Here is a 25585-nt window from a genome sequence, read left to right on the forward strand (position 1 = left end):
TTTACTGCTGTATCCCTTTACAGAAGTGACATCATCTCGCAGCAGCCAATAGATGATGTCACTCCCATGGTGTTTTTTTAAATATTGCACACAATAAACATTTTTTTAAAAACTAAAACTAATACTGAAACTAACTAAAACTAAGCTAAAATTAAGCATTTATTAAAGAAGTAAAACTAATAAAAACTAACAGAACCACCCTGAAAACTAATCAAAACTAACTAAAAAAAAAAAAAAAAATCTAAACAAACTCAAATGAAAAATTTCAAAACTCTAATAACGCTGCTCCTACCCAACAAGTGCAGTTTCCACCCCACCACGTATGATAAAGCAAAAATAAAAGAATGTCCATAAACATAAGTGGCAAGCAGCCTTGTTTTTCATAATAGTTGGCTGATGTTTATTGACATGGAAATCAAGTAAGGAATTTCTTGATGGAATCTGTCAAATTAGTATGTAACATGGCAGAAAATAATGTCCAACTGTGGCTCAGTAGTACGTCTCCTGCTCCACCCAACCTGGAAAGAAATCAAAGGAGGCACAATTAGCAACTTTGCTTATACAGGATTCTCTACTTGATGGATGCACGATAATTACCAAACACAGAATTAGCGGGCCGATATTAGCAATTATGACGTCATGTCAATGAATCCGATAACAGAAAAAGATTGTATTAAAAAATAAAATAATCCAAGAATGAAGATTTCTCTTGGAAAGGCCTGTCGTAAATGCTCGCTAAGCGAAAATATAGCGTTTGTCATGTGAAATTTCTCTTTGAGCAAATCAAGTGCTCCTTTTTGTTGAATACGGACTGACGCTAACTGAGCTAACTCAAAAACAAACATTGTCATTTCTTCAAGACATTTCGCATGCTATTTGCACCAAATGTTCTGAAAACATTCCAGGAAGAGGGATAAAAAATAAACAAATAAATACATAAATAAATCAACGAGCTTCAACGTATGTACGCCAACAAAATACAGGGTGACACACCCTTGCATACACTGATAGATGGAAATAAGGACACAAGGTCCACTCATGATTTATGAACATGATGACGTGATGTTATCTTTGCTAGCTTCTCGATCTGACCGCCATGTTTACTTGAGCATTTACTGCATTTATTTTTTTGTACAATGCACGTTTTCAGCTTGTTAGTACACTTTATGAATCCTTAAAAGCCTTTTTTTTTGTTTTCTTTGTTTTTTAATTTTGAATCTCTCATGTGCATCCAAATATGGAGTAGTTATTATTTCAGTCAAGTCAAAGAACATCTAGATTCCGCCTGTTGTCATTTGCATGCACACACCATTTGACATCATTTAACTCTCTCTTTTTATTCTGTACTGAACAGAATTTTGGAGCATTTCCTTCCTCCAGGTGTGCACAAACTAGAGTTCACTCAAAATCGGGGTGGGCGGGGTTGAATAAATGATCATTTACGATATTGGTTTTTAGAAGCAGGAATTTAACGGTATCAGTTTGAAATAAAAATATCCATCGAATATCAAAATAAAGAGTGTCAACACCAGCACAATCATCTAATTGCGAATGCGACCACGGCCGCCGGTGCCTTTGTTACACGAAACCTTGAGATTGCATCATCCCTAAATTAAAAAAACAAATCCAATCAAATTTTGTATCACAAACCACATTTGAACTTGTATGAACGTTAAGTTGCGCTGAAATGTTTTCGGTTGTCATGTTTGGCTTCAGTTGAATTTGTGGTACGATCACATTGTTCAGCACGGATGGGCAGCAATCACCCGTGTGTGCTACAAGGCACACATGCACACACTCATCCTGTGTCTAGAGCTGGCAGCTGCATGATCCGAAGCCTGCCTACAGGTTGTGCTTGTTTTGCTCAGGCAGAATCAAGCGTGAACAACGGCCGAGGTGAGAGTTGAAATCCCACAAGGAGCCATCATGTGCCACAGCTCGCTGATCCGCATTGAATGATATCAACGCGTGCACACGTTAGCTCAGCCGCAATGATGGAATGCTGATGTCAGTCCAGTGAGGAAGAAAACGCACTGCCACAAGCTCATTCTTTCCACGCTTTATACAAAATGGTCTCACGACCTTAGAAAAGGATGGCAACCTATAACCTCACTTCTTTGCAACATGCGTGGATGCTATTAAAACTTGAAAAAAAAAACTAACAAAAAAACTCTACCACTTTTATCAATTATGGTTGAAATATCTGCTAGAAGAGGACAAATGGTCTTACCGCCTGGGTTGCGTCTGAGGATGTATCTTCTTGCCTCATCATAGAGGAAGATAAGCAGTGAATAAGGGAAGGCACAGAACCACCAGCATGGCCTGAGGACACAAACACAAAGTTCAACATCAGACGTGATCAGAAGGTAAGTCAGGTGCAGTTCTTTCGCTCAACAATGCACTCTCGTTCATATGTAGTATTATGAATACACTGAAGGAAATTCTGCATTCTACACCTTGGGGGACACAAGTACATGGGTTTGATTACAGGTGGAACAGAATGTCGCTTGGTTGGTCACATTGACAATGTCACTTTTTAGATCTTTAGGCTTTTGCAACATGTGAAACTGTTGGATGGATGGATGGATGGATGGATGGATGGATGAGTGCATGGATGGATGATGATGATGGATGGATGAATGGATGGATGGATGGATGGATGGATGATTATTGGATGGATGATGGATTGGATGGACGTATGGATTGATGGATGATGGAAGGATTGGATGGATGGTTGGATGGATGGATGGATGATGATGATGGATGGATGGATGGATGGATAATTATTGGATGGATGATGGATTGGATGGACGTATGGATGGATGGATGATGGATGGATTGATGAGTGGATGGATGGATGGATGGATGGATGATTGATAGATTGGATGTATGGATGGATGATGATGGAAGGATTGGATGGATGGATTGGATGATGGATGGATGGATGGATGGATGGATGGATGGTGACTTGATTGGATGGATGGATGATGGATGGGATGGTTGATTGATGGATGATGATTGATGGATTGGATGTATGGATGGATGATGATGGATGGATTGATGATTGATGGATGGATTGGATGTATGTATGGATGGATGGAAGATGATTGATGGATTGGATATATGGATGGATGATGATGGATGGATGGATGATGGATTGAATGGATGATGATTGATGGATTGGATATATGGATGGATGATGATGGATGGATGGATGGATGATGGATTGAATGGATGATGATTAATAGATTGGATTTATGGATGGATGATGATGGATGGATTGATGGATGATCAATGCATTGGATGTATGTATGGATGGATGATGATGGATGGATGATTGATGGATTGGATGTATGGATGTATGGATGGATGAATCCATCTATCCATCCACCCATAAGAGAATAGATATTAGAAGTTCCCGGTCTCATCTTCCAGTTCCATCAGAGGCATCTCCAAGACTGTTGTTGGAGAAAGTGCCTTCAATGACTGGCCCAGCCAAAGGCTCCGCCCAGTTGGACAAGCCTCAAAGGCATCCAGGAGGAATCCAAAGCAGTGACTTTACAACAAAGGTTGAACTTTGCCTTTTGACTCATTCCCGTTCGTCACGACCGACCAAAGCAGAAGCAACGTGTTGGACAACGGTGAAAAAAAACAACCCAAAAAGGCCTTAAGAAGAGAAATGAGATTTGAAGATTGCTAATGACGACTGTGCCTGTTGACTCACTTGAGAGGATACATTCTGAGGGCAACGTCCATGCCGGGGCAGTAAGACAGGAAAGCCGCCAGGGCCGTCTCTTCAAACAGGCCGAAGATTAGGATGCGGTTCCTGGGAAGAAGGAAAAAACAATCACACGACTACTTCTTATCTTGCTACTTCAGAGAGATTTCAAAGAGATTTTATGTTGTTGGTGCTAAACTCCGCCCCCCCACGAACGAATATCGCCATTAAGCATAAACCTGATCTTCAACAGAAACATCAAACATGCGTCATACTTCATGCCCTGCTGCAAGATGGAGTTCCTCCTGGTCTTGCAGATGATCAAATCGGCCCACTGCACAATGACGATACTGGCAAAAAAGGACGTGTGGCAGGTGAACTCAACAATCTTCCGACGTTCGTACGTCTGGATGGGGGAAAACAAAACAAAACATTGCAGCCTCTTTCTCATACATCACATCGACGGTTTTGATTGATGGGGTTGACTGACTGACCCATTGCTGGCCGTAGCTGTCCTCCAGGTCGTTGACATGCTTGTCGTCCCACAGCACTCGAATTCCCAGTAAGTCCATGGGAAGGAAGCCGTTTTCCGCCAGGATCACAAAGTATGTGAAGAAGCCCGCCGTGGCCTGCATCATGCCTGGTGGAACGTCACAACACACAACGCAGATTCAAAACAACAACAAAACAGATAAGCTTTCTGTCGGTAGCGGACAAGCCAGGCATTTATTTGGTGGAATACAGGTGAGTACTAGGTAGGGGTTGGAACCTGTTGGTACCTCACGATACAATACGATACACAATACAAGGCTCACAATAACGATTATCTCACAATAGGATGATACCGCGATGAGCGATATATTGCTCAGGTCATAAATCCACAATCATCGATAATAAAACGACTCAAGACATAAATGGATTGGTTTTTTTTCAATGAGAAAATTGTTTGAAACAATATTCAAATTGGTGTCTTCTACATACTGAATACTTTAGTTCATTTTTTTAAACAAATACAAATGTCTTCTGTCAACAAATTGGTCTTTCTTAAACACTATTGTCATGCAACATGGCAGTCAGTTACATAAGCAATTGTTTCATTTTATAAACTGACATTTTTTGTCACATTGCAAACATAAATAAATAAATAAATAAAATGACTTAATTATTAAATCCAATTAAATCAGTATTAATATTCCTCTTGTATGATGCTAACTGCCTACGAGCTGTATTTGTCTCATCTGTATGTACGTATACCGTATAGTTTATACAGTAGTCTGCTTGCGAGGTGGGAGAAGCAAAATGGCCTCCCTGTGACGTCAACGGCTTGCACTGGCGTGTATGGGCTTGCGGCTATTAAGTCATATATACAGGTCGGTGGTTGCTGGACAGATAAAAATGACTTCCACAAGTCAAAGTGCGCTGATGAGTCTTCTTCGCCTGAAGACTTGTGTAACATTTCCCCGCCACTCTTATGAGGAGCTCCCCCAAGTGGCCTGCCATGTAATTGCTCAATAAGTCATGAACAATGGAGCCGTTCTAGTGGCTGTATATTAACGACAAAGTATCCCAATTCTCCTATTGGTTACCAATCTGTCCGTAGGCGATGCTGATGAGCCTCTCGTTGACCAGTTTGTCTGTTTTGGGGTTTCGAGGCTGCCTCTTCATGATGTCGCTCTCGGCTGCTTCGTAAGCCAGCGAGATGGCAGGAACCTGCCGGGTTGGAAACAACGCGATCCTTACCCGGGTTTCTCAAATTGTCACCAACGTCGACACAAAAAACATTCAATTCCACACCCACCATGTCGGTTCCCAAGTCGATACAGAGGATGGTGACCGTTCCCAGAGGCAGTGGGATGTTCGCAATGATGAAGAGGAGGAAGGGCGAAATCTCGGGGATGTTGCTGGTTAGCGTGTACGCGATCGACTTCTTCAAGTTGTCAAAGATCAGACGGCCTGTACAATCAAATACAAATATGTGTAATGTTGCTCATTAACGGGGAAATCAAAGCCCCCCCCCAAAAAAAAATAAAAATTTTTGGACAATAATAGGTTCTTTTAGGTTCTATGCAACCCCACTAGTCTAAATATGGTAATCTGGTTAATATTGCTTTAGTGGAATATGAGTTATGAATCAAAATGCATATTCATATTCATTAGAATGTCATGTTCAGACTAGTGAGGTGACATAGAACATATTGTCAAGAAATGTTTCATGTTGACTTCCACTTGAAGAAATCATCCAAATGTCATGTCATGTCATGTTCGAACGCCACGTTTACCTTCTTCAACTCCCGTCACGATGGAAGCAAAGTTGTCATCCAGCAGGATCATGTCGGCCGCCTGCTTGGAGACGTCCGATCCGGCGATCCCCATGGCGACGCCGATGTCGGCCTTCTTCAGCGCCGGGGAGTCGTTGACGCCGTCGCCAGTCACGGCCACGATGGCTCCCTGCATGGCGAAGATTTCGGGAGCGTGTCAGCAAATTTGTTGTTCGGCATGCGGCGGAATTTCCAACCTGTCGCTGGCAGCCCTCCACGATGATGAGTTTCTGTTGAGGGGAGGTTCTGGCAAAGACGATCTCTGTGTGGTGCTTCAAGATGTCGTCAAGCTGATCCGTGGTCATCTCCTTCAGCTCGCCGCCGTGGACAACGCAGGCCTTCGCGTCCCTGAACAGCAACAACTACAATAATCATTTTTCTCCAATTCCATTCTGGAAGGTTGAAATGCATGCGAGTGAACTTTTCAGCACACTTTCTTTGGCTGACAAGAGATTTTGCATTTCTGTATTGGCAGTGGAATATAATGCTGCATTCGAGGATGGTCGGAAGTGGGACTTTTCCGAGTTCAAACCAGCAAATGTGTACGAGAACTCGGAAAATAAAAAGCACCACGACTTCACCGACGGACTACAAGTGACGTCACTCGACAATGGCGACCACAGACCGTGAATGGCAAAACACAATTTACTCGAGCATAAACCTAGATGGCTTTCTTCATTCATAAATATTCGTAATGTATACGTGACAGTATGCCGCTATCGCCCAGCATGAAATTATACGGTGAACTATACTGAACTGTATGGAATGTTTATGAAATAAGATCCAAAAAATAAATGAAGCAACATTTCGAGCAGGTAAGTTTGCTGGATGTAAAAAATGAGTTTTAAGAACCAAAATTAAAAAACTATTTACCACTATCTGCCATTTTGATTGTTTACGTTCGCCTCGAACGCTTTCAGGTCTGAACTGGGAAAAACCAACTCGGATATATCCGACTTCCGACCATCTTACAATGCAGCATCAGAGCGGACTCGAAGAGAGGAACAAACAAAAAATTTTTTTTTGACATTTTTATAACGCCATTGCTTACAATGGAGTGAGATTTTAGGGGTGTAACAAAAACAGGTTTGAACCGGAAATTTGTTTGTTGATTGAAAAGATGTGACTTCATTGAACTGAATCGTTCCACTTGGGAAAATATCGAGATACACTGTAAAAAATAAGTATTTACTTATTTTTATTTACTTATTAATAAGTATAAGTATTTACTTGAAAACACCTTGTGAAGTTTTTTCACTTAGAAATTACATTTACAGAAAGCATATTTTAAAAGGAGAGTTTTTAGTTTCGGTACATTTTACAAATTTATTAAGGAAAAAAACTACTCAAGGGTTGAGGAACTAACCCAAAACCTTCAGGTTGGGAGACAGCCACTCTACCACCTGAGCCATACCGCTCCTCCTGTGTGTTAAAATATTGATGGTGTCAGATGGAATCCTTGCCCCTTCCAAAAGCAGTTTTGTCTCTTTCTGTCCCGTGCATCATTTAGCGATACAGAATGGCGGTTGAAGTCGTCGCAGGCGGCAATTTGCCAGCTTCTGATGTAGTATCAGAGGTGTAACAGAGGTGGAAAGACACAAATTGAGAAGTTTAACCAGTTCTTTCTGCCATGCTAATAAATGCCGGCCTTTAGGTACACTTCTGATTAGCCAACGTAGCCAAATTGCACGGTGAAAAAAATGTCTGAAGAGTAAGCTGAAATATTTTGCCCACTCTAATCCGGAGGCAGCCAAGCTATAAATTGTGGAGGCGCATGCAGCAGGGTGATGAATGTGTTTGTGAATGTTGGAGATTTATTTTGTCTGCAATGACTCAGAGGTAAAAAGCATTTGTGCTGATTGCGGTGCAGACAGACATTTCAACATCAGCTTAACCCCAGCGAGCGTTTGTCGCAAAACAGTCGTAAGGTGGGCACAAACCTGGAATTGACCTCCGACACCGGAACGTTCAAGCGAGCTGCGATATCTTCCACCGTCTCGTTGCCCTCGGAGATGATGCCCACGCCCTTGGCGATGGCCTTGGCTGTGATTGGATGATCGCCCGTTACCATGATAACCTTTGGGGAGGAAGTAAGAGTATAAGGTCAAATTGGTTGATAGGATGAGTGACGGTTATCAAAGGCAAATTCTCAGGTGTGTCATGTGACCTTGATTCCGGCGCTCCTGCATTTGCCGACGGCATCTGGCACGGCGGCGCGAGGTGGATCGATCATGGACATGAGGCCGATGAAGCACAACTTCTCGGTGGGGAAGTTCACCTCGTCCGTGTCAAACGCAAAACCCTCCGGGAACTGGTCGTCGGGTAAACTGAAATGGCAGAAACCTAAAAAATGTTTGATAGCATTTAGACGTCCATTCCAGATCCATTTCACCATCTCACAGGCAATTTCGATTTTGAATCGAGTACTCGATGTGTTTTTGGACTGATTGGAGAAATCCAGACGAGCACGGGGAGAGCACGCAACATGCGACGATATTTTTCAATTCTTGACAAAAGGATTTGGATTTACCGAGCACTCGCTCTCCGAGTCCCCCGAGCTCAACGTATGCGTTCTGGAAAGCGTCTTTCATTTCCTCATCGAGTGGCTGTTCTTTGCCTTGCATCATGATGGTGGAGCAGCGATCCAAAATTCTCTCCGGGGCACCCTTCATCACCAGCAGATGTTTGCTCTCGCCAGCGCTGGAGTTCTTGTGGATGGAGAGCTGGGAAAAAAAAAAAAAAACACTTTTCACAAGTTCACAACTGTGTTCATTTTGATGAGAAATTAGAATGCTGAAGCATTCCCACATATGTTATTGTGATTTTTATTCTCCACACTTTTTTGCCGCTTAACAACTCCCACATAAAACTTCCTATTTACACTGTTCAAATTTCAATTAGCTGCAAAAATTGACGCCTCCCGGGGTATATATCATCTGATCCCACATCACTTATAGTATTCGCACAATTTAACGTTAAATAACTTTTTCCCATTCATTTTCAATGTATCATTTCAAAGTAGCACTTTTCACACCCACTTCCATACATATAACTTATCATCATTACCAGGTTTCTGATACTGCTAAGCTGGTACAGTTGGTAAAGTGCATTGTCCAGTAACCAGGAGATCATAATTTCATAATTTATCTCTCAATTGACTTCATAAGCATTCCAGATGCATTCAAATCTTAGCATTCAGCATTCCCACGCATTTTTTCCAGAAATTGCACTTAGTCTAGTTTAGTCATCTGGTTGTATTTTAATTTTAATCCAATTTTAGTCGGTGAAAAAAAAAAAGAGCAATTTTGGTCGACTAAATTATCGGTTTATTCGATATTTTCCTTCAGCATACATTTCAACATTTATACAGAAAATTATAACACACCTATTCGTAACTGTAGTTTAATACGTAAGACACGTTTCATCTAGGGATAGACCGATTATCGGCCGGGCAGATTATAGGTACCGATATTTGGCATTTTGACATTGGCATTGTTTTTTTACCAATCTGAAGGCCGATAAAATCTGGTGTTTTGAACATATTCAGAAAATTTTTCACTGTCTGCGAAGTTCTTTTGAAACTTTTGATCAACCCCGATGAAAACCCCAAATGAGCTCCGTCCACGTGCAGTTGTTGCACAGTGAGATACAGGAGCTTTTCATTTATGGATCTCTTTATATTTCCATTTTATAAATAATGATGCTGACACTGGGAACTCCCTACACTTATTTTTAAAAATAATAAAAAAAAAAAAAAAAGTTAAAAAAGAAATGTTGAAATGTGGCAAAACTTTATTTTCAGTAGAAAAGTTTCGGGAACTATTTACTTGTTTAGTATTTAATTTAGCTTAACACATGCTGATGACCCTGGAAGCTCCCTGCAATTTTTGTTGTTAATTTTTTTGTTATAATTTTAAATCAAAGCTGTCTATAATTTAAAATTAAAACAAAAACTATTTTCTTTTTTTTTTTTTTATTTTGACACTAATATTTTCTCTTCTCCTGTAAGTGAATATCGGCTTGAAATATCAGTTATCGTCCTTCCTTGACGATGAATAATCGGTATCAGTATTGGCCTTGAAAAAAACCCATATCGGTCTATCACTAAGTTCAGACAACATTTTCTGTATTAATTGTTTCAATGAAACATGTTGAAATGATAATATTACTTACTGAACATTTTCTGAGTAGTTCTTTTCTGCCACCCGTGTTTATATTCCTTCTGACTGGATTGTGTGAATTTTCTTCACTTTTTTTGTTTTCATTTTCGTTTTAGTCATTGATGAAATTGTCCATCAATTTCAGTTCTCGTTTTGGTCTCAATGAATGACTTCTATTTAAGTTTTTGTTGAATTTTGCTCCAAAAATAAAAAATAAAAATTTTGTGACGAAAATTATGACGAGAATTTTTAAACGACGAAATGATCACCGGTCTACAAAGTTCAAAGACAAAAGTTTGCAGTATTTATAAATGTTAAGGAAGTCAAGATATGAACTCAAACGTTCCAATTGAAAAATCCATCCACCAGGGGGCATAAGTGAGATGTTTCTGTGCACTTTTTTTTTTTTTTTCTTTGCGGTTTACCTGGTACTTGTTGGTGGAGTTGAAGGGGATTTCGGCGACCTTTTGGTATTTGTCCCGAATGCCTTGGACGGATCCGCAGCACAACTCAATGCACTTGAGCAGAGCGGCCTCCGAGGCGTCTCCAGCGACGTCCCTCTGGCAAGTTGAGAGGAGGCAGATCAGTGACACATTCCAAACATCGCAAAACACTCCTCACTCACTCCATGCACCGTTTGTTGGTGCTCATTAAGGTATTGCTCCAAATATTTGCTTAGTAACAAGATCTATTTCTGAAAACATTTCATTATGTAGAAAGCTTTTCATGGAAGATTTGTGGTGCAGTTGGTTTGCGGTGGCGTTTTTTTCCGCCCCATTCATGCCGCTCAGAAACTCAATATGTTAATTTCGTCAATACCTTTTATATAAATGCGTCAGTGACATAAATAAGCCTTTTTCAACCAATTCATGAAACATGGGATCATAACAAAGCTTATTGATATCCGTTACCTTCGGTCAATTATTCACACGCTTTTGTGAATTAAACTAGGGTTGTGCAATTAATCAAAATTCAATTACAATTTCAATTATTACATTCCACAATTACAAGACGGGCATCATTGTGATCAAAAACAAAAGATTATTAAATCATTGACTGGCAGCCATTTTGACTGAAACAAGCACCGTTCCCTTCCTGCTGTTTTACTGGATTTTGGCGGATTTTGCAAGGCCTACAGAATATTGTGTCCTATTGCTATCAAAACATGGAAGCTACTAAAAGAAAGATTAAAGTCAGAGAGAAAAAAAAAGTATGTTTCTGTTTCCATTTTTCAGCAATTAGCATTAGAATATAGCTATCTTTCATCATTATTCACAAATCTGTTTAAAACAGTGGGGAAAAGAGCTTTTTACAACATGGCCCTGGCTGATCTCTTATACTCTGCTGCCACCTGCCAGCCGTTTTTGTAATAACGGCCATTGCTTTAAGCATTCTCTTCAGTTCAGAGGCTCTATGAAAGTCTTCTGTATACTCTAGCATAAAAATAAACAAACAAACAAAACATATAAATACGTCTTTGGGAGCAAATGAGTTAATACTCATTTTGAGTTGTTTAAATGTATATATTTGTACCTTTTTTTTTGTTATTTTAAGATAACTAATTGAATAAATCTTGGCTTGGTCCAAAAGAAACAGTTTCAGTTGTTACCAAATTAATCATGATTGATATTTTCTTCATCAGCGAGCAACCCGAAACTAAACCAAAAAGTTGAGTGACACGTTGATACCTTCAGAATGGGAATGTTGTTCTGCTCTGCCAGGAAGACGGCACGGTTGCAGAGTCCGGCGATTCTGGCCAGGGCGGCCCAGGAATCCGAGCTCCTGTCAAAGGACGTCCCGCTCTGGTTCTCGGTGGTGTCCGCCTCGTGGATCTGGTTGTCGAACCACATGTGGGCGACTGTCATCCTGTTTTGGGTCAAGGTGCCAGTCTTGTCGGAGCAGATGGTGGAGGTGGAGCCCAGCGTCTCGACGGCTTCCAGATTCTTCACCAGGCAGTTCTTCTTGGCCATACGCTTGGCTGTTAGAGTCAGACATACCTGGAGACATCCGGTGTTATGGTTAGGTGGCCTTCAAACACGTGTCCCAAAGGAGACTTCAACTACAGCAAAACTCACAGTGACGGTTGCCAGGAGACCCTCCGGCACGTTGGCAACGATGATACCGATGAGGAAGATGACGGCTTCCAGCCATCCGTAGCCAAGAATGAGGGAGAGGATGAAAAAGGACACGCCCAGGAAGACGGCCACGCCGGTGATGATGTGGATGAAGTGCTCGATCTCGATGGCGATGGGAGTTTTGCCGCCTTCCAGACTTGACGCCAGGGTGGCGATGCGGCCCATCACCGTGCGGTCTCCTGTGTTGATGACGATTCCTCGAGCTGTGCCTGGAGAAAGATTTCCAAAAGTCATTCAACATTCTAAAATACGCTCGCAAAATAATTGGGGCAAAATTAATCCAAATTGGGTGAAAAAGGGACCGACCGAAGGGTTGTTGGGTTAGTCAATTAACCCAAAATGTTGGGTCAAATGAATAATCCACAAATTAAACCAAGGTCAAATGAATAACCCGCAAAACAACCCAAAAATTGGATCGATTTGTGGGTTATTTATTTAATTTCACACCACATTTAGGGCTAAATACCTAAATAAGTTGGGTCAGTTCATTTTTTACCCAATTTAATTGGGTCATTCAACAAACTCAAAATGTTGGGAAAAATGAATAACCTGCAAAACAATCCCAAAATTGGGTTGAAGCAACTCCTAAAATTGGGTTGAGGTGGGGGTTATTCATTACATTGGACCCAACGTTTAGGGTAAAATATCTCCAAAAGTTGGGTCGGTTCATTTTTGACCCAATTTAATTGGGTCATTCAACTAATCTAAAAAATTGGATCCAATGAATAACCCGCAAAACAACCCCAAAATTGGGTTGATTGGGTTGAAACAACCCTCAAAATTGAGTTGAGTTGTGGGTAATGAATTTAACTGGACCCAACTTTTAGGTTTAAATACCTCAAAATGTTGGGTCGGTTCATTTTTGACCCAATTCATTTGGGTTATTCAATGAACCTAAAAAGTTGGGTCAAATTAATAGCTCGTAAAACAACCCCCAAATTGGATTTGATTTGTGGGTTATTAATTTATTTGGACCCAGCTTAAATACCTCAATAAGTTGGTTCGGTTCATCTCTGACCCAATTTAATTGGGTCATTCAATGAACTCAAAAGGTTGGGTGAAATGAATAAACTGCAAAACAATCCCAAAATTGGGTTGAGTTGTGGGTTAATAATTTAATTGGACCCAACTTTTAGGGTTAAATACCTCAAAATGTTGTCATGTTGCTGGGCTCTCAGTGTGTTTTCCTTGTCTCACAGTGCCTGATTAATGAGAGGGGCGTGTCCCCTGCACCACACCTGCAGTGCATCACCTATTAGGCCTTCATAAGGACTGGGACGCCTTGCAGCCACTGTCGGGTCGTTGCTCCGTCTGCTCACAGCCGTCGTCTAGTGTTTCTACTGTTTTTCGCCTTCGCTAATTATTATTATAATAGTCCAAGATTCTCGATTTTCATCTACGTAAGTTTTGCTACGTCTCTTTTTGTTCCCACTTTTATGTGGCGTGTTTCATAGCTATAGTAAGTTGTTGCTTTCTTGTGTTTGCGGTTTGTAGCCTTCGGGTCTTTTTGTGTTGTGTTAATTTCCCTCCTTGCAATTTGCAAGCACCTTTTGTTAACCTTTTTCCTGGCTGTGTCCAGCGCTTTATGTTCATATTCACGTGTTTTGGTGAATAAAACCTCTCGCTTACTCCTCTGTGTTCTGTGATTCTGGGATCCACTCTCCGGTCGCACCGGAACCTTAACAAATGTTGGGTTGGTTCGTTTTTTACCCAATTCATCCATCCATTTTCTTGACCACTTATTCCTCACAAGGGTCGCGGGGGTTGCTGGAGCCTATCTCAGCTGGCTTTGGGGAGTAGGCGGGGTACACCCTGAACTGGTTGCCAGCCAATCGCAGGTTTTTGACCCAATTCATTTGGGTTATTCAACTAACCTAAAAAATTGGGTCAAATGAATAACCCACAAAACAACCTAAGAATGGGCTTGATTTGTGCATTATTCATTTAATTTGACCCAACTTTTTGGGTTAAATAACAAAAAAGTTGGGTTATTTTGGACCCAATTGTTTTTAGAGCGTAGAAACTAATACTAGAGTCTTGTTTTTTCATAAGCGAAACCTTCAACGCAGTTGGTGGAGAAGAACGCAATGTTCCTCGTCTCCAGCGGGTTGTCATTGGAGAAGTCTGGAGTTCGCGTCTGCGGCTCCGATTCGCCCGTCAAAGAGGAATTGTCCACCTGAAGGGCAAAAAAAAACAAAAAACAGGATGAAATCAACACAAACTACATTGGCTGCTCCAAAGCAGAATAGCAAACAAAGGTCAGTTTGGTGAGATGAATAAATAATCACCTTGCAACCATGAGCAGAAATGATTCGCAGGTCGGCGGGAATCCTGTCGCCACCTTTGACCTCCACCAGGTCTCCCGCCACCACATCCTCAGCGTTGAGGTTGTTCTTTTCTCCGTCACGGATAACCAAGGCTTGCTGCATGCATATGAACGGGTGACAACGAAAGAATTTCGGCATCAATTTCGTCACAATTTTTAAAAAAAAAATTTCAGATGAAAATTAAACTAAAACAGAAGCCATTCATTGAGACGATAACTATAACTAAATTGCCTGACAATTTTGGCAATGACTAAGGCTGGAAGATTAATCTCAAGTAATTTAATTATGCCTTTTTTTTTAATTTAGGTGAAAACTAAGTTATATTAGTCAGTTCAACATGTTTCATTGAAACAATTAATAAAGACACAGTTGTATTAAATGTCTTTCACGTTAAACTACAGTTGCGTTATAATTTTCTGTATATAAGTTGAAATGTATGCAGAAGGAAAATATCGACTCAACTGTCAATTTAGTCGATTAAAATTCTGCTTTTGTTCATCGACTAAAAGTGGATTCAAACTAAAATACAATCAGACCACTAAATTATGACTAAAACTTTCATTTTAGTCAAAAGACTATAACTAAAGCTAAATTAACTCATTCACTCCCAGCTATTTTCACTGAAGCCAACCCCCGTCACTCCCGGCTGTTTTTCTGGATTTGGACAGATTTTGCAAGGCCTACAGAATATTGTGTTCCATTGCTATAAAAACATGGAACCTACCAAAAGAAAGATTAGGGTCTCTTCTTTCATCAGGAAAAAAAAAGTTTCCGTTTTGCAGCAATTAGCATTAGAATATAGTTTTATCATTATTCACAAACCTGTTGAAAACACTGGCAAAAAGCGCTTGTTACAACATGGTCCTGGCTGATCTCTTATACTCTGTTGCAACCTGCAGGCCGTTTTTTTGTAATAACTACCATTGCTTTAAGCGACCTCTTCATGTCAGAAGCTGTATCAAAGCCTTCTGTATGTTACAGCATAAAAAAAACAAAAAACAAACAAAAAAAAACCAAAAAACGTATAAATACATTTTTGGGAGTGAAGGACAAACTATTAGAAAAAACGTATTTATACGTTTTTGGGTTTGAATGAGTTAAAATTTCTTGTCAAAATGAAGACCGCACAGGTTTGTTTTATATTGTGAATCTGATGCGGATTCGCTGAAGCTCACCTGTGGGACCAGATTTTTGAAGGACTCCATGATCTTGGAGCTCTTGGCCTCTTGGTAGTAGGAGAAGCAACCGGTGATGATGACGACAGCAGAGAGCACGACGCCCAAGTACAACTGCAAACGCAAAAAAAATGTGTTGGGCACACGTGCCTATCACACACACTCGCTCACTCACGAATGCTCCTTTACGTTATCATTGGCAGGTTCGTCTTCAGAGGCAGCCTGGATGCCGTAAGCCAGGAAGCAGAGAATGGCTCCGATCCAGAGAAGCATCGAGAAACCTCCAAAAAGCTGGCAAGGACATATTTGGGGGTGAACGCGGTGGCCACAACAACGGTGAATATCGAATTCATTCAATCCTGCGTGGAAATCCATTTTTACCTGTCGACAGAATTTCACCCATTCGGGCGTAGTGGGCGGCGGCGTGAGAGCGTTGGGACCATCCCGGAGCAGAATCTCCTTTGCTCTGGCGGAGGACAGACCCTGAAATACATTTGCAAGAACAGTCTTCATTTTGACAAGAAATTTCAATGTAGTTTTAATTAGCGTCTTTTGACTAAAATGAAATCAACTAAACTGTCAATTTAGTCGACTAAAGTTGCTCTTTTTTTCGTCGACTAAAATTGCTCTTTATTTCTCATCAAATAATATTGGATTAAAATTAAAATACAATCAAATGACTAAATTGTTTTAGTCATAATTTAGTCGATCAAAATTTGATTAAAACTAAAATACAATAAGATGACTAAATTATGTTTTAGTCATAATTTAGTCATCTGATTGTATTTTAGTCTTTTTTTGTCAACTAAAGTTTCTCTTTATTTTCGTCAACTAAAATTGGATTAAAACTAAAATACAATCAGATGACTGTGTTTTAGTCATAATTTAGTCATCTGATTGTATTTTAGTTTTAATTATGACTAAAACACAATTTAGTTATCTAAATTCTAACTAAAACAATTTAGTCATCTGATTGTACTTTAGTTTTAATCCAATTTTAGCCGAAAAAAAATAAAGAGCAATTTTTGTCAACTAAATTGAGTTTAGTTGATATTTTCCTTCATACATTGAAACTTTTATACAAAAATTAATAACACCTATTTGGAGCTGTAGTTAACCGGGTTAGTCAGGTTAACACGCAAGACGCAAAAATGTCTTTATTAATTGTTTCATTGAAGCATGAACTGACAATAAGATAACTTTGTTTTCACCTCAATTTAAAAAAGTGCATAATTGCTTGAGATTAATCTTACAGCTGCACAATGAAATAAATAAAATTAAATATTAATTAAATTAAATTACATTAAATTACATTAAATAAAGTGCAGTGAACAGTTTGTGGGTGTTTTTTTTTTTTTTTTTTTTATCCAAACAACTTCTGATTGGATTGTGTGAATTTTCATCACTGTGTTGTTTTCATTTTCATTTTAGTCATTGACGAAATTGTCATCCAATTTTAGTTATCGTTATTGTGTCAATGAATGGCTTCTATTTAGTTTTCGTTTCATTTTTGTCTGGAAAAAAATTTTCCATGACGAAAATGACACACATTTTCGGCGACGAAATTATCACTATGCAAGATTAAAAAAAAAATTTGAAGTTTGGTTGAGATCAAAATGATAGAATAAGCAAGAAAGTTTCTGTGCCCACAACTTCTTGTGATTGTGTTATTCCAGAACAGTATGTACCGAGACAATCAGTCAAGGTCATGTTTTGTAGTTGAGCAGGGGGAAAAAAAAGTGGGAGTTGACAACATGACTGAGAATGAAGACTTTGTTTTCGGGGCAAAAGTGAGACAGCTCAAGTTTCGGTAGATGATAGTGTAGTAACACTATGTGAGGCTTGATTGTGCCTTGTAATCGGATCCCGTTTGTCCTCTGCCCTCGAGCTGGAATTTGCTTTGCCAAAATTAATAACAAAAAAAATTGCTCAATTGCAGCCAAGTATGAAGTTAATGACTCCAGAGAAGAAAGTGAAACGATTCCAATCAATTGAATCATCCGTCAATCTACTTTCTGTGGCTATATTCATAATGAAGCTGGCACGTTCTTATGTGGAATGCTGCCAGTTTATATCACACGAGGAGTCTCTTCGCTTCTGTCTTGTGCGGGCATGAACAACCAGAAGACAGTTTATGAACTTACCCTGGACAGGTCAGTTCCATACTTCCGATGAAGCTCATCTAAGGTGAGCTTGTGATCGTCCTGTAGAAAAAGAGACAGCAAGAGAGATTTTCAGTTACAAGGAAAATCAACCATCTTGTCCTCAAGAGGCACTCATTTATATTATATGACTGGATAGCCGATAGGCCAAGACTTTTGAGGTCATGAGGCCGCCATATTGCTCCTCCCAAGAAACGTTTCTTGACATACCATCCGATACATTTACAGCATCCAAATTGGAGAATATTTAATTTAATAGAAACAGCATGATTTATCATGTTTTAAATTTGTTAAACATAAACAAGAGGACTTCAGACATCTTACAACTTAAATACATTTTTAATGATGATTAGTATAGAAGCAAGCTTGTATATTTTTTTTAATTAAAGAATTCTAACTGTAATTCAACAAAAGATGCCTCCGTCAAATCTAATATTGGGGGATAAGGAACTAAGCGATAAAGAAAAAAAAAAGTCTTCAAAGCAGCACATACCATCCACTTGTTAATATTATTATTATTATTTATTTATTTATTTTTTAACCCCCCCGTGACCTTTGCTGTTAAAAAAAAAACAGCTTGAGTCGCTGTCTTTAGAAACTAAAGACCAAGTTTGAAATCTTGGGGTACTAATAGACTCAGACCTGATCTTTAGCAATCATATTAAATTGATCACTAAAACAGCCTTTTACCAGCTAAAAAAAAATATATCCAGACTGAAGGACTGCATGCTTCAAGCAGACCAAGAGAAGCTTATCCATGCTTTTATCTCCAGCAGACTAGATTATTGTAACGTTCTTCTGACTGGACTCTCTCAAAAGAACATGAGACAATTGCAGCTCATTCAGAACGCTGCAGCTCGAGTTCTGACCAAAACAAAAAGATCAGAACATATGACTCCAGTACTTAACTCATTCACTGCCAGTCATTATAGAAAATTTTTACATTTCCAATACTCGCGTGATATTCCATTCAATAATTATATATAAACCGAATCTACCAAATAACAGAATAGACTCCCTACTTTTTGTCCCGTCCCGTTCTTTTATAATTGACAGCAGAAAAATGTAGGTTTGCCAAAATACAGCCATTTCTCCCATGGACTCTGAAACTGTGTTTATTTCCTATAAAATGGGGCAATGATGTCATCTACCGGTGGTTGGGCATCAGTAAAGTTGTTTCCAAGTTTGATATTTACAGTGGAGCATGCTCAGATTCGCCCCCATTTAGCACCGCTCTAAAAAATACAATTGACAAGTATACTTGTCAAAGGCAGTGAATGAGTTAAGGATTTACACTGGCTCCCTGTCAGCTGTAGAATCGATTTTAAAGTTCTGCTACTCGTCTATAAATCACTAAATGGTTTGGGTCCTGAATATATCCAAGAAATGCTGATTGAGTACAAACCCAGCAGGGCTCTGAGATCTACAGACTTGGGCCAACTAGTGGAACCCAGAGTTCGAAGCAAACATGGTGAAGCTGCATTTAGCTATTATGCTGCACACAGATGGAATAGGCTGCCAACAGAAGTGAAGTCAGCCCCGAGTGTGAATGCTTTTAAATCCAGGTTAAAAACTTTTCTTTTTTCTTATACCTTTGATTAGGGACTTTTAAACAGCTTTAATTAAGTGTTTTTTATTATTTTAAACTTCCTTATGTTAAATGTTTTAAAGTTTGTTGAATAATGTTTTAAGATTGTTATTGTATGTTCTTTTTAGTAAATTTTGTAACCTATTTTCATTTATTTTTCCTCCTCTGAATGTTAACTACTGTTTCTTGATGCTGATGTGTTGTCTTTCCTTGTGTAAAGCACATTGAGTTGCCTTGTGTATGAAATGTGCTATACAAATAAACTTGCCTTGCCTTGTGAGGAATAAGCGGTCAAGAAAATGGATGGATGGATTTTTTTTTTTTACTTGTTAACTCCCTCACTGCCAGCCATTTTGAGTGAAGCAACCCCCTTCACTCCCGGCTGTTTTACTGGATTTTGACTGATTTTGCAAGCCCACAGAATATTGTGTTATATTTCTGTAAAAAACATGGAACCTACCAAAAGAAAGATTCAAGTCTCTTCTTTCATCATGAAAAAAAAAAGTATATTTCTATCTGTTTCCATTTTGCAGAAATTAGCATTAGAATATAGCTAAGTTTCATAATTATTCACAAACCTATTTAGAATTTGGAGTAATTTAGCTTTTTTTTTTCAACATGGCCCTGGTTAATCTCTTATACTCTGCTGCCACCTGTTGGCCATTGGTGTAATAACTACCATTTCTTCAACCATTCTTTGTGGTTGTGAGGTTGAATTAAAGCCTTCTGGTCTAGCATAAAAAAAAAAAGAATACAACTAAAAAAAAAAAAACGTATAAATGCGTCTTTGGGACACTTAAAACGTTTAAAATGGAATGTATTTATATGTTTTTGGGAGCAAATGAGTTAAAAAATAGTGACCACCCCAGCACCCCCCGACCCCGCCTCTGGCCTTATACTAACTGCCTACCAGCTGTATATGTCTCATCTGTACGTATACCATATAGTTTATACAGTAGTCTGCTTGCGAGATGGGAGTAACAAGATGGCCGCCGCGTGACTTCAACGGCTCCCACTGGCGGGTACAGGCTATCGGTTATCCAGTCATATATTCAAGTCAGTGTCAAGAGGGAACTCATCGATGACGATGTCATACATTGGGGATTACGGATATACATTATGTGGTACAATTTGAATCTGCATGCAGATTGAAAAGTCGAACGCGTGGGCGAAACCAGAGAACAGTTTTGCTGCTGAAACAACAAAATGTCACCCAACGATTGTCTGCTGCACATCAAGATTGCTTCTGTGTTTGGCATTGAACAAAAAAGCCGTGTGAACATGGCTTACATATACTGCTTCATGTGTTTACTCGGTAAAAGTGATATAACCAAAGAAGGCTTACGAGTGAGGGATGTGAACAAGAGGCTCTGACGTGCATGCGCGCGCCTACGCGGCATTTGTGTTTGAACGCCCACAAGGAACAAAAAAAAAACCAAAATTCAATTTGGATGATGAACTCCTGATACTGCATCTGACTCCAACCTCCAAATTTGACAGCACTCACACGCATGGAAACATTTTACAAAGTTCAAGCATGACTATGAATCCAACCTTAGCCTGCATTTCCTCCAAGATGTTGTACCATGAGGGGAAATATTAGAGATAGACCGGTATGGGGTTTTTTTTTCAGGGCTGATACGAATACCGATTATTCGTAGTCAAGGACACCGATAACCAATATTTGGAGCCGATATTTATTTTCACTAAAAAGAGAAAATATTAGCATCAAAATTTGGAAAAAAAAATACAAATCTCCAACTCTTAATTTGGGGGGAAATTTTAAAGTATATATTTATTGAGCAGCATTTAGCATTTATTTGTAAAATATTGAGTTTTTTTTTTTTAAATCTTATTTATTATTTTTATTTAGTTATTTTTATATTTATATCATATTGGTATAATATTATAATAATATATTAAATATAGATATTTTTAATATATTTTCATTTATATATATATATATATATATATATATATATATATATATATATATATATATATATATATATATATATAATTTTTATTTATTATTTATTAATCTTATTTATTATTTTTTTAATCTATAGTCAATAGACTTTTTTTTTTTTTTTTTTTTCCCAACATGATCCGGGATATCCCACGGGGGCAGTTGCATGTTTTCAAAAGTTAAATAAAAACAAACAATTGTATTCTACACGAAATAATGTATTCCAAATTATGTATTCCAAAAATATCTGAAGTATTAAATTTTTACTTATCTTAGTTTTAATTTCAAAACAAAATCAGAAGGCGCAGAGAGTTCCCAGGGTCGGCAAAAATGAAAATGAAAACTTTTTTTTTTTTCTTTTAAATTTGCAGTCTATCCCTAGTAAATATGGGGACATTTGTCATTAACTTTTCCATTGTTTCTCAAATGCTGCCATTGTTTCTTGACTTCCACAAACAACAGCCAAACTTGAATGAAAAAGCTTTTGAAAAAAGATGAGCGAATAACACAGGAGGATTTGAGATGACATCACACTGCTGATACTGTTGTTATAGTACCGCTTGTGCTATGTCCTTCAGTGGAGCGAGGACTTTGAGTTCAAGTTCAGACACACCGAGGCTCATAATCATTAATATTTCACCTCAAGCACAATTTTATTACCTTTGATATTATTAAGGTAATCTTCTTCCAACTGCAATGGGCAGACCCTGTTGTATATGGGCGAGATATTTGTTTCAAAATGATTCACACAAATAAATTTGGGATTTTCACGTGATTTTCAGATCCATAAATATATCTGTGACGCGTTTTCCATGACTTATGCTTGCAAGTTGCCGAAAGTGCGTTTGTGGATCGTCACAAACGCGCATTTATTTTTTTATCGTGCTGTTTCAAGATATTCACAAACGCAAAACCTCGGATATTCACGTGCGTCTAAGTGCTCTTCCTCCATCCACTGGGAGGCAGTGTTGCTGTCTCCAATGAACAGCAACGAGACATTTCTTGTTTAAAGAAAACGAGCTGTTACATGATTTTCTATTATGTGTTTATTTCACACAAGTTGGGGAAACAAAATGCAACTCTAATTTGTTCCCCTCGAACTTGTTTCGCCTTCACTCGAAAAGACACTCTTCTTCTTCTGTTAAATTTTCTTCTTCTACAACGCTGAAGCATCAGCAGCAGCAGCAGCCAAAGTGATAACAGTCGTGAGACTCTGTCAATAATAAGGCCAGTAACAAAAGAACACGTACAGGGAATCCTCGAGTTACGTCGGAGTTCCGTTCCTATGCTAGCGATGTAACCCGAAATTCGACTTAAGTGGAATTTCCCCATTAAAGTCAATATTTACATCAAAATAATTTGCATAAAAAATAAAAATAAAAAAAAGATGCTGTCCGACTGAAGCCCAAGTTGTTTCCATGGTAACTGCTTTTGTTTTGGATGGTCCAACATTGATAGAAGACGTAGCTTTCTTCTTCTTTGGGGCCATGATGTGGAATAAAGAGGGCGAAAAAGCCAAAGATACTCCCACAAGTGCACAAGCGTTAGCACTAGCTAAGGGTTAAACAGTGGATGAGGGAAAAACACTGCGGGCGAAATGGAGGTTTGAGGAGCCAAAATGGTGGACCTAACCGAAGACGAAACGCTTTAGGTCGAGTGCTCTTTAACTCGCGCAATCCCTGTATACATAAATACATATATGGATAATAAGCTGATCTCAAACAGTGTAACCTCAAAGTAGTGTTAATTTCGTCAACAAAAATAATTTCATCAACACACATTTTTCCCCGGACTAAAACTAGACTAGACAAAAACCCTCATTAATAAACGATAAGTGGGACTAAATCAGTATGCATTTTCGTCGACTAATGAAGACGAGACAAAAATGTCCTTCACTTCATAAAAACTTGACTAAAACCTAAGGACATTTTACTTCATGAACAAAAACGAAACTAAAATCATGTGATTTTTTAAAATCGTGTCTCTGCTAATTGTTACGTCTGTGATACTGTCATGTGACACACAGCACAAACACGTGGGACAGACATGAGGTGGATTCACAGTGAAAGTTTTTTTATTTTTTTTATTTTTTTTAAGTAATTTATAGTTTTAACTTAACAATAATCCAACAGCTATAACGTTCCAACAATAATGTTAATGCAACTGCTAGCTAATGCTGGCTAACTTGCTAGTATGGAGCCATAGTAGCCAATGTAATTGTCTGTCAAGTTGTTTTTCATAAAAAAAGATGAGAAAATGTGATGTGAAATAGTTTTAGATCATAAATGGTTCAATATAATCTGGTGACAAAAAAAATATACATATACAGGGCTAAATTGTTGTCCTGACTAAAACTAGACTATAACGTGACAGTTTTTGTTGACTAAAACTAGACAAATAAATGATGTTTTCTTGGACTAAAATAAAGACTAAAATGCTAGATTCATAGCTGACTAAAAACAGACTAAATAAAAATGGGATGAGGTTGACTATCTGTGATTAAAAATTAACAAGCGTGACTGAAATTGGACTAAAATTTAGACTAAATTTTAAAATGGCCGACAAAATTAACACTACCTCAAAGTCAGTCAAGGTAGTTGATCAAACACTATTCAATTTGATACAAATAAAGTCTTCAGATTTTATGTTATCTCAGTGGAAATAGGACTATTGAAAGGGTTCATTCATTAGTGAGTTTATGCTGACAAACGGCCACTTCATAACCTGACCTAGTGAAGGACACCGTCAAATCTGAAGAAGGTCACACTGTCCTTTATTTTACCCTTTCGGTTCACTCACAGACGATTTGCAAGGCTCCGCCTACCTACTGGCAAATACTGTCGTGAGCTTGCAGAGTGGGAAACGGAACTTCTCTATGTATTCACTTTTTTTTTCTTGAGAGTTAACTTGAAACCATTTTGTGACCTTGACAAAATGACAACACATATTCATGCTGGAAAAAAAAGCCTGCCTGCCTGCCAGCGCTGACAGTCATTCCTGTTTGTCTTTAAACAGCGGATCATTCAAATCAAATGTTCTTTCCAGCGGTTACACTTGAGCAACTGTGTTTGCACTCAATACGGAAACTTTGTTTCTGTGCTAAAAAGTGCCTGTGACGTCTACTCCTGCCCCCACCCCCCGAAGATTTGCAAAATGACTAGCACGTGACGGCGCTTGTATCCGTTTAGAAAGCAGCTCTTGTGAAATTGAGGGCACACAGCCTCCTTTCATGTGACTAACGCCGTGAGGTCAACGCCGAGCGTTTGTCCAGGCCGGGACGGCGACCAATGGCGGCCAACGGCGGCGTGACAGAGCCTTAGATGGCTCATGCTTCCAGGATGGTATGGCTTGTCAGCTTCACGACAGTCATGCCACATTTCATGCCTTGGAGACGGACAACTCACCAAATCCACCTCTTTCTTCAGGTCTTCCATATTCTTTTTGTCTTTGGCCTTCTTGCTTTTCTTGCTGTCGCCATCAGAGGTTGCTGCCAGTTTGTACTCATCTTTCCCTCTCTGGATCAAAAAGATAAGAGGGACAAAATGAGCCTTTCCATATGCGAGTAACGGCTGCCTCTTTGTCACTCACACATTCAGACACACACGTGCTAATTATCTGTTGAAAGTCACTCAGTCAGTCAGTCAGTCAGGAAAGACGTTGAAAAGACCCCCACATGCACAAACAAGTGAAAGCAAATGTTAGCCCAAACATAATCTCAAACGGAACACTTGAGCAAAACTAGGCCAAAGTATGTGAGCAACAAGTTCCAATACTTACTCCCAGCCCCATGCTTGCAGTGTCAGTCCGAGAACAGCCAATCCAATTGTCTTTAACTTCAACTTTTCTACTCCGCCTCTCCCTCTCTCTCTCTCTCTCTCTCTGCCTCTCTCTCTCCCTCTCTCTCTCTCTCTCACCCTCTCTACAAGCCCAAAGTATTCCTCTCTCGCCCAAGCAGAGAAGATAGGCTGCTTCACACGAGCATACCTTTATAGCTACCTGCCAGAGGAAAGGGGGGGTTGAGGAGGAGTTTCAG

At 39.1% G+C, this 25585-nt stretch overlaps 1 protein-coding gene across 1 annotated transcript; it reads right to left on the reverse strand.

Annotated features, from left to right (window-relative positions):
- Positions 1-357: 357 nt before the first annotated feature.
- On the reverse strand, positions 358-25501 carry LOC144014175 (sodium/potassium-transporting ATPase subunit alpha-1). The gene is made up of 23 exons (XM_077513770.1): positions 25330-25501; positions 24957-25067; positions 17978-18037; positions 16215-16316; positions 16023-16124; positions 15834-15947; positions 14620-14754; positions 14390-14507; positions 12272-12540; positions 11885-12193; positions 10622-10756; positions 8567-8759; positions 8204-8379; positions 7977-8113; positions 6234-6384; positions 5998-6166; positions 5517-5671; positions 5305-5428; positions 4213-4358; positions 3994-4124; positions 3725-3826; positions 2231-2322; positions 358-518 (listed from the first exon to the last, which is right to left on the reverse strand). Exons 1-23 carry the CDS (start codon positions 25339-25341, stop codon positions 490-492), a joined length of 3072 nt encoding a protein of 1023 aa, XP_077369896.1. The 5' UTR covers positions 25342-25501; the 3' UTR covers positions 358-489.
- Positions 25502-25585: the final 84 nt, after the last annotated feature.

This window comes from Festucalex cinctus, chromosome 2 (genome assembly GCF_051991245.1).
Source record: "Festucalex cinctus isolate MCC-2025b chromosome 2, RoL_Fcin_1.0, whole genome shotgun sequence".
NCBI classification, from domain to species: Eukaryota; Metazoa; Chordata; class Actinopteri; order Syngnathiformes; family Syngnathidae; genus Festucalex; species Festucalex cinctus.

Excerpts from the sequence above, each read along its gene's own strand:
- LOC144014175 (XM_077513770.1), bottom strand. Across the intron at positions 6,167-6,233 it reads TGGAGGGCTGCCAGCGACAG|GGAGCCATCGTGGCCGTGAC; the intron begins GTTGGAAATTCC and ends TTCGCCATGCAG. Across the intron at positions 2,323-3,724 it reads CTCAGAATGTATCCTCTCAA|GCCATGCTGGTGGTTCTGTG; the intron begins GTGAGTCAACAG and ends TTGTGTCCTCAG.